At 37.2% G+C, this 16,273-nt stretch overlaps 1 protein-coding gene across 2 annotated transcripts in view; it reads left to right on the plus strand.

Annotated features, from left to right (window-relative positions):
* LOC102802519 (tubby-related protein 4-like) overlaps positions 1 to 16,273 on the plus strand; it is a 50,912-nt gene that overhangs the window by 8,718 nt on the left and 25,921 nt on the right. For both annotated transcript variants that reach the window (XM_085505122.1, XM_085505121.1), the window contains 3 exons: positions 4,200 to 4,361; positions 15,067 to 15,247; positions 16,075 to 16,203. In XM_085505122.1, coding sequence (XP_085361248.1) covers positions 4,200 to 4,361; positions 15,067 to 15,247; positions 16,075 to 16,203 — 472 coding nt within the window. The remainder of the gene's footprint in view (positions 1 to 4,199; positions 4,362 to 15,066; positions 15,248 to 16,074; positions 16,204 to 16,273) is intronic.

Here is a 16,273-nt window from a genome sequence, read left to right on the forward strand (position 1 = left end):
TAGCATGTCATCCAATCCTTGTCTCAACATGAAATCTTTCAAGTTAGAGACTGACTGGACTGCCTGGCTGTAATCATTGATGGATGGTTTCTCTGGGTTTGGTGGTGGTGGTGGGGTGTTCTCATCATCACTATCTTCTGCACCTGTATCATCTTCTTCCATCTGGCTCAAAATATCAAGTGCTGATTGCTCCCAGTTAACATTGTCTGTGTTGCATGTTGCTAGGTCTCTTTCTATATTGACAATCTCATCTAAACTGCATCCAAACAACTCATGGGACAATTCATCCAACTGTGCTATCTCTGTGTTACCATCATTACTGGATTCATCTGCAGAGAGAAAATTCAAATTAAAGATTAAACAAATGTAATGGCGACATTTAGGGGGAATTAATGAAATATGAAACAAACCTGCCAAGTGGGGAAAAATATTCATAGCACCAGTCATGTTGGATATGAAACTGTGTTCCATTCTACCATGGAGGTTAAACATGTTAATGATTCTGGAAAACATTTGATCAGTTCCCTGTGTCCAGGAAAAGTGAGGCAAATATTCTATTGTTTCAGGTAAACTCTATTGTTTAATTTATGCAAAATAGCATTACACAACACAAGTCAATTTCTATTGAAAAATCACCATTGTTTCTTATTGTCTCCTGAGTTTATAAACCAACATAGTGAACAATGTCCAGGAATTTAAAAAACAACACACAAAAAAAAAAACATTAAAATATAAAAAGAAAAAATAACTTACCAGTAATTTCTGCATTGCTGGTGAAACCACAGGCACTGAAGCACTTTTCTATAGTTGAGACTTCAACTTCTTTCCACGACTGGCTGATCCACATGATTGTATCCAGGACGTTAATTTCTTTCAAAAATTCACTGCCATACTTTGCCTTGTCTTCGTCCATTCTTCGTACGATGTGACGGAGCTGACGTTTTCTGTATTTCAGCTTAGTGGTTTGAATAATCCCCTGATCAATCGGTTGTGATTTAGACGTAGTGTTGGCTGGTAAAAATTGAAGTTTAATGTTCTTGAGGTTGATCGTTGGGTGTGATGGCGCATTATCGGCAAAGAGCAATATTTTTCTTCCTTGGCGTCTCATCTTGCGATCAAATTTGCGAAGCCAGTCCTCAAATATTTTCGAGTTCATCCATGCCTTTTTATTAGCGTAATAATCAACAGGTAAATTCTTTAGATTGATGTTTTTAAAGCAGCGTGGCTTGGTGGATTTTCCGATAACTAATGGCTTCTCTTTATCGCCTACCATGTTTGCACATAACATAACTGTCAGTCTCTCTTTAGATTTCTTTCCACCACGACACTGTTCGCCTTTCACAAATAAAGTTTTATTCATAGTCGCCCGGTAGAAAAGTCCAGTTTCATCCATGTTATAAATGTCTCTGGGTTCATAGCCATCTAGCAGTGATGGTAATTTATCTTTCCATTGTTCGACAATTTCATTATTCACGTCACCGCTTTCGCCAGTCATGATACTAAATACAACGTTGTGACGCTTTCGGAAACTGTCCAACCAGCCATTCGATACTTTGAAGTCGTCAACTCCGAGATTGCTTGCGAAGGAAAGAGCGCGTTCTTGCATCAAAGGCCCGCTGACTGGAATTTTTCTTGCCATGGCATCCTTGAACCATTCCCAAGTCAGACGATTTATTTCTTCATTGCCGGTCTTTCGAACCTTTCGTTTACGATCCCCGGGTGCATTATTTTCGTATTCATCAAGAATTTCGGCCTTCCTTTTCAGCACATTCTCTGTATCTGGGTGCGACCAACACCGTATTCGACAGCCAATTTACGCGATCCCAAGGAACCACCACTTGCTTCGAAACGGTTTATCATTTCCACCTTCTGAGTTAACGTCAGCGTCTTTCTAATAATTTTTGCCATATTCTTGATTCAATGTTATACGTAGATGTTGTAAGCCAAAGAGTAAATAATAAAGTGATTGAAGTTTGAAGATATCGCTTTGTTCACATGTTTTGTTCTTACGTGTGAGCCAAATTAGCATATGATCACGTGAACAATGTCTTTCAAACGTAAAACTTTGCGATCGCTGTCACAAGTCAGGCTTTGTTTTCAGGTGTTAAACATCCAATAATAACTAATCCCCCATGTGGTAGACATCTCAACGGAAATAAAACAGACTGCCCGGCCTTGTTTAGCACTGCCGTAGTAGCGTTGGTATGGTCGTGACCCTGTCGTACCTTAGGCATACCTCTTTACGGCCATTTCTTTCAACCTTCAACCTTCTCTGTAAACGTCAGTGCCTTCCTAAAAATTTTCGCCATATTCTTGATTCAACGTAATTTTTAAATTTAACACTCTAGACATCGTTATGTTAATGTAAACATTGATGTTTTGTTCGTACTTACAATCCAAATTAGCATATTTATCACGTGAACAATGCACAGTCACTTGGGGGCTGAAAATCAATAAATACTAATTTTCAATAAAAATCATCCGCTATACGTATATAAATAAACAAGATGTGAAACACGGCACCGAGTAAATCGACACCCTGTCGGTTTCAAATGTCGATTTCTTACCTTAAAATGCGAAACAAAATTTTTAGAGGGGATCAGGTGTTACGTTAATAACCATTGTTCATAATTGCTAACTTGGTTTTATTCAAAACTGCACAAATCCCGCGTTTTCTGACGATATCCGACGATTTCATGAATGAAAATGGCCAGCAGCCAGAATCAAGGGGGATTCGCATAGAGTTCTGGGTAAATCAAGGAAATACTCGCTGTTACGGCACGCCTGATTGGCTGAAAATGAGTATGCGCACTTGATTTACCCATAACTCTACGCGAATCCCCCTTGATTCTGGCTGCTGGCCATTTTCGATCATGAAATTGTCGGATATCACCAGAAAACTCGCGATTTGTGCCGTTTTGAATAAAACCAAGTTAGCGATTATGAACAATGGTTATTAACATAACACCTGACCCCCTCTGCACTTTTTGTTTCGCATTTTAAGGTAAGAAATCGACATTTGAAACCGACAGGGTGTCGATTTACTCAGTGCCGTGTTTCACAACTTGTTTATTTATATACGTATAGCGGATGATTTTTTTTTGAAAATTAGTATTTATTGATTTTCAGCCCCCAAGTGACTGTGGAACAATGCCAGTCAACAGTAAAAGCGTGGTCATTGTTTTTATAATTCCCGTCACTGTTCAGGTTTTGTTTTCAGGTGTTAAAACACCTAATTACAAATGGGCTACTCAATTGAAACAAACTGGCATGTCAGAGGAAATAAACAGTCTGTTCCCTGCTAGTGTAAGTACCCTACGTGTGAAATGAACTGCATGATTGACGGCGGTCGCCGGTCAGTGCAACTGTTCATTGTATACTAGTAATCGACAGTCCGTCTTGATTTAAAGCATTTTTATCGTCTCTTCCCCATTTTTACTGCTTTGGACCAAAACACTGGCCGTTATACACAGTAGTGGCCGCCGGTTACCTAGATATTTGGTGACCGCTGGCCGCGTTGTGGAGGTGGCCGTTCTATGCAGTGTCAATTACATGGCAAATTGCACGGGACTGCTGCAGGGTGACCGCTCCGTAGAGGTGACCGTTCTCTGAGGGTGACCGCTAAGACAGGTTTGACTGTATAGGAAAAATTGATCACAGTAAATCATTCAAATGTTGTGTGATGATTCACATACATGCATGTCATTCATATTTTGAGTTTTTATGGAGAAAGAAGGATGTATTTCCAAGAACACATATGCAAAATAATACAAAAAGTGACCATTTAGGAACATATTCCATAGCAAGCCATGTAAAGACATTATTTCATTGATAAGTTTCACTAGTATTCAAAATTCCCCAATTTGTATGACACCCATATGTAGCCTTTATAACACAACACATCATTTTTTAGCATAGAACATAATTTTGACATAGGATGGAATGTTTCTGCTATTTGTGACCTACTCAAAAGATAAATTTTTGATGAATTTTTCAAGAATTGTGAACATTACATTAACCCAATCCCTCTTACTTGATTTCAAGGAGTTCTGATTAGCGAATGGTAGTGAATTACCTAAATTTACTGTATCTTACTGAGACCCAAGTCAATAACGAGAGTGATAAACATGGGTCTATATTTAACACATAAACTGTACTTGTAAACTGTATTATATCATTGCAAGATAAATTTTTTTCAGGTATGTGATTTTGGCTGGAGTCACGATGGCCGAATGGCATTGATATGCTATAAAGATGGCTTTGTGCTAGTTGGTTCAGTGGCAGGGCAAAGATATTGGTCATCAATGTTAAATTTAGACAGTAAATTACTGTGTGGAGCTTGGACTCCTGATGACAAACAGGTATGTATGCATCTATTCCTGTCTACCACCTCAAGTAATGCACTTGTGGTAATAGACTACACTCTATTGCACAGTTAGCAGCAAATGTTTTTTAGTCCACGTTCGGACGAAGTCCGAAAATGGGGACTTATAATTCGGTCTCAGTCCGTGCGTCTGTGCGTCCGTCCAGAGTCATATCTCAGAATCCCTTGGACCGATTCCGTTCATTCTTTGTACATGTGCCTAGTACTTTATGTGGGACATATGCACATGCAGTGGTTCAGAGATTCGATTCAAAATGGCCGACTGGCAGCCATCTTGTTTTTTGAAAATGTTGTATTTTGGACATGCTTTGTCAGTTTTCATTCAGACTTGGTACATAGATTATACATGTTAGGATACATGTCCATGACGATTTATTTCACAATTGGATCAAAGATAGCCGACTGGCAGCCATCTTGTTTTTTGAAAATGTTGTATTTTGGACATGCTTTGTCAGTTTTCATTCAAACTTGGTACATAGATTATACATGTTAGGATACATGTCCATGACGAATTATTTCGCAATTGGATCAAAGATGGTCGACTGGTAGGCATCTTGTTTTTTTTTTATGCAGTATCTTGGACGTGCTCTGTCAGTTTTCATTCAAATTTGGCACATACATGTACTATAAACATGTTAGGATGCATGTCCATGACAATTTGTTTCAAAATCTGGTCAAGGATGGCCGATTGACAACCATCTGACTTTTTGGCTTTACTACTTCCACAATTTATGTATCATTTTCATTCGTATTTGGCACATACATCATACATATCAGTGTGTTTCATAATTAGATCAAAGATGGCCGAATAACGACTGTTTTTATTTTTGGCCATATTACTACTGCACGAAACACGTGTTTTGATGTAAATAAACAATCTGTTGTATATGCCAGTTGGAACTCAAGTTTCAAGGACACGCTCGCGACAACCCCTTCGCTTTAATATGACGAGCTCAAAAAGAACTTTAAAAAATTTAACGGGGACTGTGTCATTTTCAATGACTTGTTTTTTCTTTAATATCTGAAATTTATTTCTGGAATTCAGTCATAATCTTAGCTCTAATATATATAGATATATATATATATATATAGATATATATATATATATATATATATATATATATATATATATATATATATATATATATATATATGAATGAATAATTCAGTTATAACTCTACCTGTGGTATCTAAAGAGTCAGTATGGAAATATGAATAGATAATTCAGTTATAACTCTACCTGAGGTATCTAAGCAATCAGTATGGAAATATGAATGAATAATTCAGTTATAACTCTACCTGAGGTATCTAAGGAGTCAGTCTGGAAATATGAATGAATAATTCAGTTATAACTCTACCTGAGGTATCTAAGGAGTCAGTATGGAAATATGAATGAATAATTCAGTTATAACTCTACCTGAGGTATCTAAGCAGTCAGTATGGAAATATGAATGAATATTTCAGTTATAACCCTACCTGAGGTATCTAAGATGTCAGTATGGAAATATGAATGAATATTTCAGTTATAACTCTACCTGAGGTATCTAAAGAGTCAGTATGGAAATATGAATGAATAATTCAGTTATAACCCTACCTGAGGTATCTAAGCAGTCAGTATGGAAATATGAATGAATATTTCAGTTATAACTCTACCTGAGGTATCTAAGCAGTCAGTATGGAAATATGAATGAATGAATAAATTAATTCATGGAATATAAATTGTCCAAAAGTTATCTAAGTAATGTAAAAATATACCATGTTCATTTCCATGCTGGTTATGAATAATCCTAATATTGTTGCTGGATGTGCTGTGCTGTCTCAGTCATACTTACATATGTACACTGATTTTTCCAAGGCATGATGTCCTATCTCACATCAGCTAATAGAGAGAGTTGTAATGCTTCATTTGATACCTGTCACTAGACTGAACATCACATCGGCTTTATAGAGATCTTTTGTAATGCTTCACCTGATCTGTTCACCTGATCTGTCGCAAACGCACTTATTTTTTTCATGCCGTTTGTTGTCCAGAATATTGGTTACGTTCATGCACTATATCTCAGGCACGGGCTAAAAGGTTAAACATTATCCTTACTTAAAACATGTGTGCTATACATAGTCTAAAATGCAGCTTGTACAAACTAGATCTAATCTATCTCAGTCTAAGTGACCTAATTCATGAATATTTATTGCTGCATAGCTGTGGGGTGGGATATAAAACAGAGGCATTTTCATTGTTGTCATGTTGCTTGTATTACCATAAGCTAATTCATTGCTGATTGGTGAATGGTGAATGTAGCTGACTTAATTCCTTTCTACTGAAAATGTTACTCAAGTCAACAAAGTAGCCAATTCTGCAATATGAGAATCACATTTCATGTACATGTACATAACTAATAATTTGAATCAATGCTAAACATGACCTACAATGCCATGGGTGACACTTTAATGTCTTTTTAGATAAGGGTGTATAAAGCTACCTGTACCAATTCCATTTACATTTTTAGTTCACGTTCGGATGGAGTCCAAAACTGAGAACTTATGGATTAACCCCTGTGAATGCATCCATTTGAACCTATATCTTGGACATGCCTGGACCGATTACATTCAAACATTACACAGAGGGTTGGCAAGGGGGGTAGCTGGTACAGTTTTAAAGGCTTTTTACAATTTACAAGGCAAAAAAAGACGTTTTTACAGTTTACAGTGAAAATTGAATTTTGCAGTGAATTGTGTCATCTAGTCGTTTTACAGTTTCGAAAATGTAATTTTCCTGGAATATTCTTTATGACTTTTTTTATTTTGATGTAAATTCTTGTATGTACCGAGAAAAATGACACATGTTTACAGTGTACGTGTGATTACAGAATTACGGAATTTATTTTTTCTATTTACATTGTACGAACAAAAAAATATTGCAATTACGTTGAACGAAAATAACCCTTGCCCCCCCCCCCTCTACACATACATCATACGTAATATTAAACATAATCAATTTGTTTCACGATCTGATTCAAGATTGACGAATCGCGGCCATTTTTGTACTAAAAAATCATCAAAATCAAGCAGTTCTCAGCTGTTTACAGATGGATTTTTTTCAAACTTGGTATATATGGGAGATTAATGTTTACATTAAGCTGTATTTATGACGCAACACATTTGCATAATCGCGCGTGCTTTGAACAAGGTCAGTTTCGCTTGCCTCTTTGTTTTAGTCAAGTCGTGCATCTCGACCTTCTCTGATTATAACCAACAAATTCAACCCTTCATTATGGAAAGGAATCAAACAACCAGTCACAGAGGTCGTAAATGCTGTGCTGTCGTTACTGCGCCAGACGCTGAAGTTGAAGTTCTGCCTAGAAGAAGTAGAAATTCTACGAATAATATGAGTACTCGAGGAAGTTTGCAAGGACGCAGAACAACAAGAGGACGCGGACGGGCGAGTTCATCGATGGCCACAGTTTATGGAGTAGACAATTTATCTGACTCTGGAAATCGGGCTGCACCACGTTCTAGGAGTTTGGATATGTCTAACCCAGCGAACTGGTCGGCAGTGGAAGTCCGTCGGAGATTACAGGAAATTGGCATTGTTTTGCCGTCATCTCTGAGCAAGAAAGAGGCAATTAACATATACAAACTTAACAGGCAAGAGAATGCGGCCAGTAATGACGACGCAACTGCCGGTAATTTTACAATCAACCCGGACTTCAGTTCGTCACTGCCAGAACACGAAGTGGTTACTCGTGGCAGAAATATTGACGAACATTCAACTGATCTACATCAAGAAGTTCGAGATTTGAGGCAAACTATAATGAATTACGTCATTCATTGGCTGATGGCATTCGAAGTTCAACCAACATGGCCGGCCCTTCAACAACACACCAGATGTCGCGAGAACAGGACAGCATACTCAGCCTTCCGAATACTGGTCTCGGGACCCAGGAAATACGGAATTCACCACCAACTAGGAGAAGATTTGGCGTGGCGTTGCACAATTTGCCCAAAATCGTTGCTGTTAATGACGCTTTAAAAAGCAACATTATACAAGGTACATATACAAACTTAGCGGCCTTATTGATCCCAGCCCATGAAACAATTGAAGGTCGCTCCCTCGTCGATTCCGTCGATAATGAGATTAAGCTCAAAGGAAATGCCGATCCCCGACTTAACAAGAGTTTAACCCTAAATGAATTTTTAGTGGCGTTTGACCGTTATATTAAAGTCTATTGTTTGCGAGGCCTTTCCACACTGCCGCGAGGAATTAAACTGTTGCCAGGCGGACGTCACGGACATCGCAGTTAGCTTTGGTGGCAATGTTTTTTATGAATATCATATCGAATTTACCACTCAGGCAGCAGCATGGCTCTTACAAAAGAACATTAAAATAGATTGGTCTGTAAGGGATACCGATATTTTCATGCGTTTGACGGCCGGACGCAAGTCTAATGCCTGTTTTGTTTGTAGTAGTACCTTGCATATGACAGATCCATGCCCCTTTCTGCATTTATGCACTTCTTGCAAAGCCAACCATCCTTTATACAACTGTTCAAAATCACAAAACTCCAGTAAAGGAAATAAATCTGCTACCCCACAGTGACTGCCAAGCTCTGCTGGTACACCAATTGATGTGGACAAATTACAGGCGTATCTTTCAAATCATCCTAATCAAAACTTTGTTGAAGAATTGTGTACAGGACTTAAGCAAGGTTTTATGACTGGCATAGTTAATGCCCCCACTGTTTCATTTGAATGTGTTAACAACTTATCAGCTAGAAGAAATCCGGATGCCGTTACTCGCTTACTTCAGACTGCATTAGACAAAGGATACATCATTGGCCCCTTTGAACATCCACCGTTCCCAGTTTTCAGAGTGAACCCTTTAGGCATTGCACAGAGTAAATATTCAAAGAAATTACGTCTGATCGTGGACTTGTCGGCACCTCATGAAAAACCAGGTGTTCCTAGCCTAAACGAGCTAATTGATGAAGAGACATTTTCCATGTCATACATTCGAATTGACGATGCATTTGAGGAACTAAAACATTTGGGTGCCGGTGCTCACATGAATAAATTCGATATCACGGATGCATTTAAGCAAATACCCTTACACCCATCCTATTGGCACTTGCATGGTATTAAATGGTATGGCAGGTACTATTTCTTAGTGAGACTGGTTTTTGGGTCGAGATCAAGCCCAACAATTTTCGACAAGCTTTCACAAGCTATCTGCTGGATAGCGGAATACAAATTTGATGTGAAATTTATTCTCTATCTGATGGATGATTTTCTGACTATTGATCAGTTTGAAGAAACAGCATTACGCTCAATGTCAGTGATGACCATGTTATTTAAATCACTGAACATACCTTTGGCAGTGCATAAAACCCTGGGGCCTACACAAGAACTTGAGTACCTGGGTATTATGCTCAACTCTGGAGATTTGCAGGCATTTCTACCAACTAACAAGAAAGAAAGAATTACAATCATTATATCAGAGTTTACGGTAAAGAAATCAATTACAAAACAGGAATTGCTATCCCTTCTTGGGCATCTCAACTTTGCGGCCAGGGTTGTAGTACCGGGAAGATCATTTGTTTCTCATTTATTGAAATTGAGTACTTCAGTGTCAAAATTACATCACCATGTCTCGCTTAATCATGCCTGTCGTTTGGAACTATCTATGTGGAAAATTTTTCTAGAATCCTGGAATGGTTTCCATTTATTTCTCAACAGTGAAGTGGTTAATGCATCTGACTTGCAAATTTTCACAGATGCTTCATCAACAATCGGGTTTGGTGGCTATTTTCAAGGACGTTGGTTTAGTGAAGCCTGGCCTATAGAATTGAAGATCGATCACCGTGATGACTTATCTATGGCCCTTCTAGAACTATACCCCATAGTCATTGCTGCAATGTTATGGGGGCCACAATGGTCTCAACAGAGAATTCAATTTAATTGTGACAATCAGGCCACTGTTCAGATAATTCGCAAAGGCAGAGCATCTTCACGTTGTCACGCTATTAATTCTTTAATGAGGCGTCTCACTCTAACATCTATGCAGCACAATTTTATTGTCACAGCTCAGTTTCTCCCAGGTACAGAGAATTCAATCGCTGATGCCTTATCTCGATTTCATTTCCAGAAGTACCAGAGTCTGGCACCCACGGCTCAAAAGAACAAATCACTGTGTCCACCATATTGCAAAGTGACTCTTATTTAAAACAAGAAATGCACTGCTTGTGGAATTCTGTTGTATCACCAAACACTAGACAAGCATATAGATCTGGTTTGGCTCTTTTTGTTAATTTTGTTAACATGCACCAGATCTCATGTTCAGCTGTTAACTTGCCAGCAATTTCTGAAGAGTTACTTGTACTTTTTATAACTCATTGTTTCAAACATTTACAATTAAGTGAGTCTACAATTAGACTTTATCTCGCTGGGATACGCTTTAGGTACATTGAAATGGGACAGCCACATCCTTGGCAACACAGCAAAGGACTGTTACGGGTAAATCTATTGCTTAGGGCCATCAAACGTTTACAAGGACAGAGTCGGAGATTTCGTCTTCCCTTTACAGCGGATCTTATTTTCCTCATGTATTCTACTTTAAAAGCTGATGTATTTGATCCTTTTACTGATGTTCTCATGCAGTCTGTTATTTTGCTGGCTTTCTTTGGCTTCCTCCGTTGTGGGGAGTTCACCATTAATTCCAATCGTTTTGACAGGTCTGCTCATTTATGCATTGAGGACATCAGTTTTGAGGGTGACACCCAGGCTTTTCTGAGACTCAAATCATCCAATTTTTCCAAAACCACCGTATGTGCCCTGTGGCTACCATCCTTCAGTACTTGTCCTTAAGACAGGCGATGGTGCCAAAACATCGTATGTTTTGGGGGACCCTTTGTTTGTGAGTAAAGATAATCGCCCACTGACTCGGTCAACTTTCCTAACTTACCTGCATAGAATTTTGAGTGTTTTAGGGATTGATTCAAGCAGGTAGTCTGGTCACTCTTTCCGCATCGGGGCGGCTACCTCAGCGGCTAAAGCTGGTATTCCTGATCACATGATCAAAACACTTGGGCGCTGGAATTCAGATAGCTATTACAGGTATATACATACCTCTGAGGTTACCTTGAGTTCTGCACATGCCTCTTTAATTTAGAGTTTTTAATTAAGTGCACATTGCTTATCTTCCAGTACTGTATGATTTCAGAGGCAGGTGTCAGCTTTTCTTAACAAATTTTTTTTTATATTTATCTTGGGGGTCATTGCTGCAATTTATTTATCATTGCAGCATTTTGGGGGCTTCGTTTCACTTTCATTTACTCATTTCCCCCCAAGATGGGGAGATGCTATTTTTTTGACTCCCATGTGCGAAGCACAAAATGGGAGTCTTTGCAGTTAGTGTGTCTGTATGTCTGTATGTCTGTATATGTGTGTGTGTGTGTGTGTGTGTGTGTATGTGTGTATGTGTGTATGTGTGTATGTGTGTCCGACTGTTCCACTGCTATCTCAAGAACCATACATCGGTTTTTGATGAAACTTGGTGCATAGATGCTCTTGGCCAATGCGCAGATTTGATTAGGTTTTGGTAAAATTCCATGCTCGTTAATTACCTAATTTGCATGATAATTAGCTAATTTTTAGCTGTTCTATGACTGTTCCACTGATATCTAAAGAACCACTCATTGGATTTTGATGAAACTTGGTACATAGATGCTCTGAACATATGCGCAGATTTGATTAGGTTTTAGTGAAAATCCATGCTCGTTAATTACCTAATTTGCATGATAATTAGCTAATTTTTAGCTGTTCTATGACTGTTCCACTGATATCTAAAGAACCACTCATTGGATTTTGATGAAACTTGGTACATAGATGCTCTGAACATATGCGCAGATTTGATTAGGTTTTTGTAAAAATCCATGCTCGTTAATTACCTAATTTGCATGATAATTAGCTAATTTTTAGCTGTTCTATGACTGTTCCACTGATATCTAAAGAACCACTCATTGGATTTTGATGAAACTTGGTACATAGATGCTCTGAACATATGCGCAGATTTGATTAGTTTTTGGTAAAAATCCGTGCATATTAATTAACTAATTTCCATGATAATTAGCTATTTTTTAGTGGTTCCATGACTGTTCCACTGATATCTAAACAACCACTCATTGGATTTTGATGAAACTTGGTACATAGATGCTCTGAACAAATGCTAGGTTTTGATTAGTTTTTGGTAAAAATCCGTGCATATTAATTAACTAATTTGCATGATAATTAGCTATTTTTTAGTGGTTCCATGACTGTTCCACTGATATCTAAACAACCACTCATTGGATTTTGATGAAACTTGGTACATAGATGCTGTGAACAAATGCTAGGTTTTGATTAGTTTTTGGTAATAATCCGTGGATACTAATTACCTAATTTGCATAATGATTAGTCAATTTTCGATTTTTCCACTGATATCTCAAGTACTAATCATCACATTTCAATGAAACTTGGTACATAGATGTCATATGACACTGCACAGACCTGATAGTTTTTATGGTAATATCAGTACATATAATAATTTACATAATTAATTAATTTTCAGCTTTTGATATAAGTAGTGAGCATTACATTTCAATGAAACTTGGTACTTACATACTCAAGGACTATGCAGAGATTGATTGTTTCAGATAAATATTTGTGCATATTAATCACCTAATTTGCATAATTAGTTAATTTTCAGCTTTTCCACGGGTATCTCAAGTACTAATCATCGCATTTCAATGAAACTTGGTACATAGATCCTTTAGGACTATGCAGAGACCCAATTAGTTTTTGGTAAATATTTGTGCATATTAATTACCTAATTTGCATAATTAACCAATTTCCAACTTTCACACTGATATCTCAGGTACTAATCATCACATATCAATGAATGTTTATACATGGATGCTGTAGGACAATAGACAGACCTGGATAATTGTGGGTTAAAATCTGTACATATTAATTACCCAATTTGCATAATTAACCAATTTTAAGCTTTCACACTGATATCTAAAGTACTAATTTCCATTTTAATGAAACTTAGTACAAAGATGCTCTAGGACAATGTACAAACCTAATTAGTTTGGGGTAAAACTCTGTTCATATTATTTCCCTAATTAGCATAATAATTCATAATTTTTTGGTTCTAATCACATTTCAATTAAACTTGGTACATAGAGTTTTTGTTACATTGCGCAGACCTCATTAGTTTTACAATCAAATCTGTTCATGTTAATTTTCTGATTTGCATAATTAGTTTTCAGCTAAGTAATTTCAAATTATATTTAATGTGTCTCCAATACTCTCAGCACATGGGAGTTCTTTCTAAGCTTTCTTTGATTTTTTTTTTACTGGATATTATTTACAGTTATAACCTGCATTAACCTACCATGCTCGTAGTTTCAGCTCCCGCTGTCTCTACCATTACTGGGGTAGCATCCGCTGCCTCCATCACTAGCGTAGTTACAGCCTCCGCTGTCTCTACCGGTAATTTGCAGCTTCCGCAGCATTTACCAATAACACGGTAACTTCACGTAGTGACAGCCTCTGCAGTCTCTACATTAACAACTGGTAGTTTCCTACCTTCATTTCATCCGCTAACGACTAATACAAGTACATTTTATCAACCAATTGGCATTTTGCAGATTTTTTATGCTTTGTATTTTCTTAGTTCTTTTCTTAGGTCATTTATTTTAGTGCAATTTTCATTTGCTTTAAGTAGCTAGCAATCTTTTTATTACGATTCTGTTTTAGGGGCCTGCTGTGGGACTTGCTGTTCTTGCTTTCCGTTTGTGCGGGCTAAGTACGGAGGTGTCCCACAGCGTGCCCCTCTTTTTGCCAAAATACATTACGTTTTATCATTTATATTGTTTGTGTGGTGTCATAAACACTAAACATTATGGGACCATGATGTATATCATACATTTTGACAATCCAATTCAAAATGGTCAAATGGTGGCATTTCTGGCATTCCGGAACCGAATCTTGGTCGTTTATGGATGGATTTTGTTCAAACTTGGTACAAATGGGTCACTGATACTTTATTACTTTAAAACAAAACTATATAACATAGTTTTTTTAACTGGGAATGTGCCATACATGGCTTGCGTAAACTTGGCACTTTTCTTAACATCACTCATGGTGATTTTGTACATCAATTTGTTTCGAAATTTCATTCAAAATGGCCGATGATGGCTTGCTACAGCTTCTGAAATGCACTTGTCAGATTTTGTTTAAATTTGGTACAAGGCAAAAAAGTTAAATCACAAAATTTGGCAAGTCATCAACAGTTCCTCAGCCATGCCTGAGACGCTTTTTTTCAAACTTGGTATGGACATCACATCACGTGTATGAATATGTATGTCATGATGCTTGATCATTCTGCTTGGGAAACGACTTTTCCAATCATTTTTTTGTTTGTTTTTCCTTCTTCTTTTTGTCTTTATTTGTTGGTGTTAGTTTTTTCCTTTGTTTTTCAATTATAACTTTATTCATCTCTTCAGAGGGATGTTATGTGTTAATAAAAAAATAAATTTTGCCATGTTCCACGAGTACAATGCTTTTAGTTCCAGGGATTTATTGCTCAATGTTTAGTATAATTTCACTGACATTAACAGTAAATTATGTGTTTCTAATTAAAGGTATTATTTGGAACTTCAGATGGACAGATAATTGTGATGGATATTCATGGTGCCATGGTTACTCAATGTACATTATCTGACAAATGCGAGATCCATTCTATATCCTGGTCTTGTGAAAAGTTCCGAATGATCAATGTTAGTGATAGTGATCAAGAAGATGGTGGAGAAAAACGAAAGAAAAGTTAGTTGTAAATGATTAATCCTTTTTTTTTTTGCCACACATGAGAGGTCATGTTGTGGTACTGTGGTATTTGTGTAGCATCAAAGCAGTGAATGTTCAAACTTGCTGTTTGGTGTTTTGTTTGTCTATCATATCACTGACTGCCAACTCAATTTCTTGACAGGCAAGTGTCTTCTGGCTAGCTTTCAACAGTCTTCTACGATTATCCAATTTTTCTATATTTCAACCAACATACAATGCAAATGCATTCTTTTGTCATCAGTGATATGACAGCTGTGATGCTCATTTTTGTCAAAAAACAAACTAGAGACTGTATGCAAATCCACACACCCATTGTTAATGCCAATATTGATAAAATTGCTTGGCACCATGGTATTATTGGTATAGAAAATAAGAAACAGCATCAAGGCAAACTCATTAGGATTCAAGGCAATTACATTTACGCCATGGCTATAATACTATAATACTTAATTTGTGTGAAAAACTGCAAACAATTCTGTGTTCTAGCCTTTTCACCACAAGTTCCCTTTTTTATCACAAATTCACAAAATAGCTCTGTTTATAGTCTGCACTTTCTTTCAGAAGATTGGGAGAAAATTAGCCAAATTTTTTGAGTAAAAACAGAAAATTGACTCAAATTTTGTCTGTTATCTCCAAAATTATATGAAAGCCAAAGGTGTGTGTGTTCTACGATGACACTAAAAGCTGACTTGCTGACTCTTACTAATCATAAATGGTGGCAGCAATGCGCCTTGCTCATTGACTGATAAATTACACTGACTGACTAAAAACCTTTATTTCTGATAAACGCCATGTCTTGTTTGAAGGTGAAGGTGGTAAAAAAAGAAGTCGGAAAAGAATCACAACCATGGCAGTAAATTTGGGTAATGGCAATGTATACTTAATGAAGGCATATGATGACCTTTCACCTTTACTTATCAAGACTTGTTTAACAGGTTAGTCATGTAAATTTTATAGGAAAAACTTTCATAAATACTTACCTGCTGAAAGCTTCCAGAGATATTC

The sequence above is a fragment of the Saccoglossus kowalevskii genome, chromosome 11 (assembly GCF_978046115.1).
Source record: "Saccoglossus kowalevskii chromosome 11, keSacKowa6.1, whole genome shotgun sequence".
Classification (NCBI taxonomy): Eukaryota; Metazoa; Hemichordata; class Enteropneusta; family Harrimaniidae; genus Saccoglossus; species Saccoglossus kowalevskii.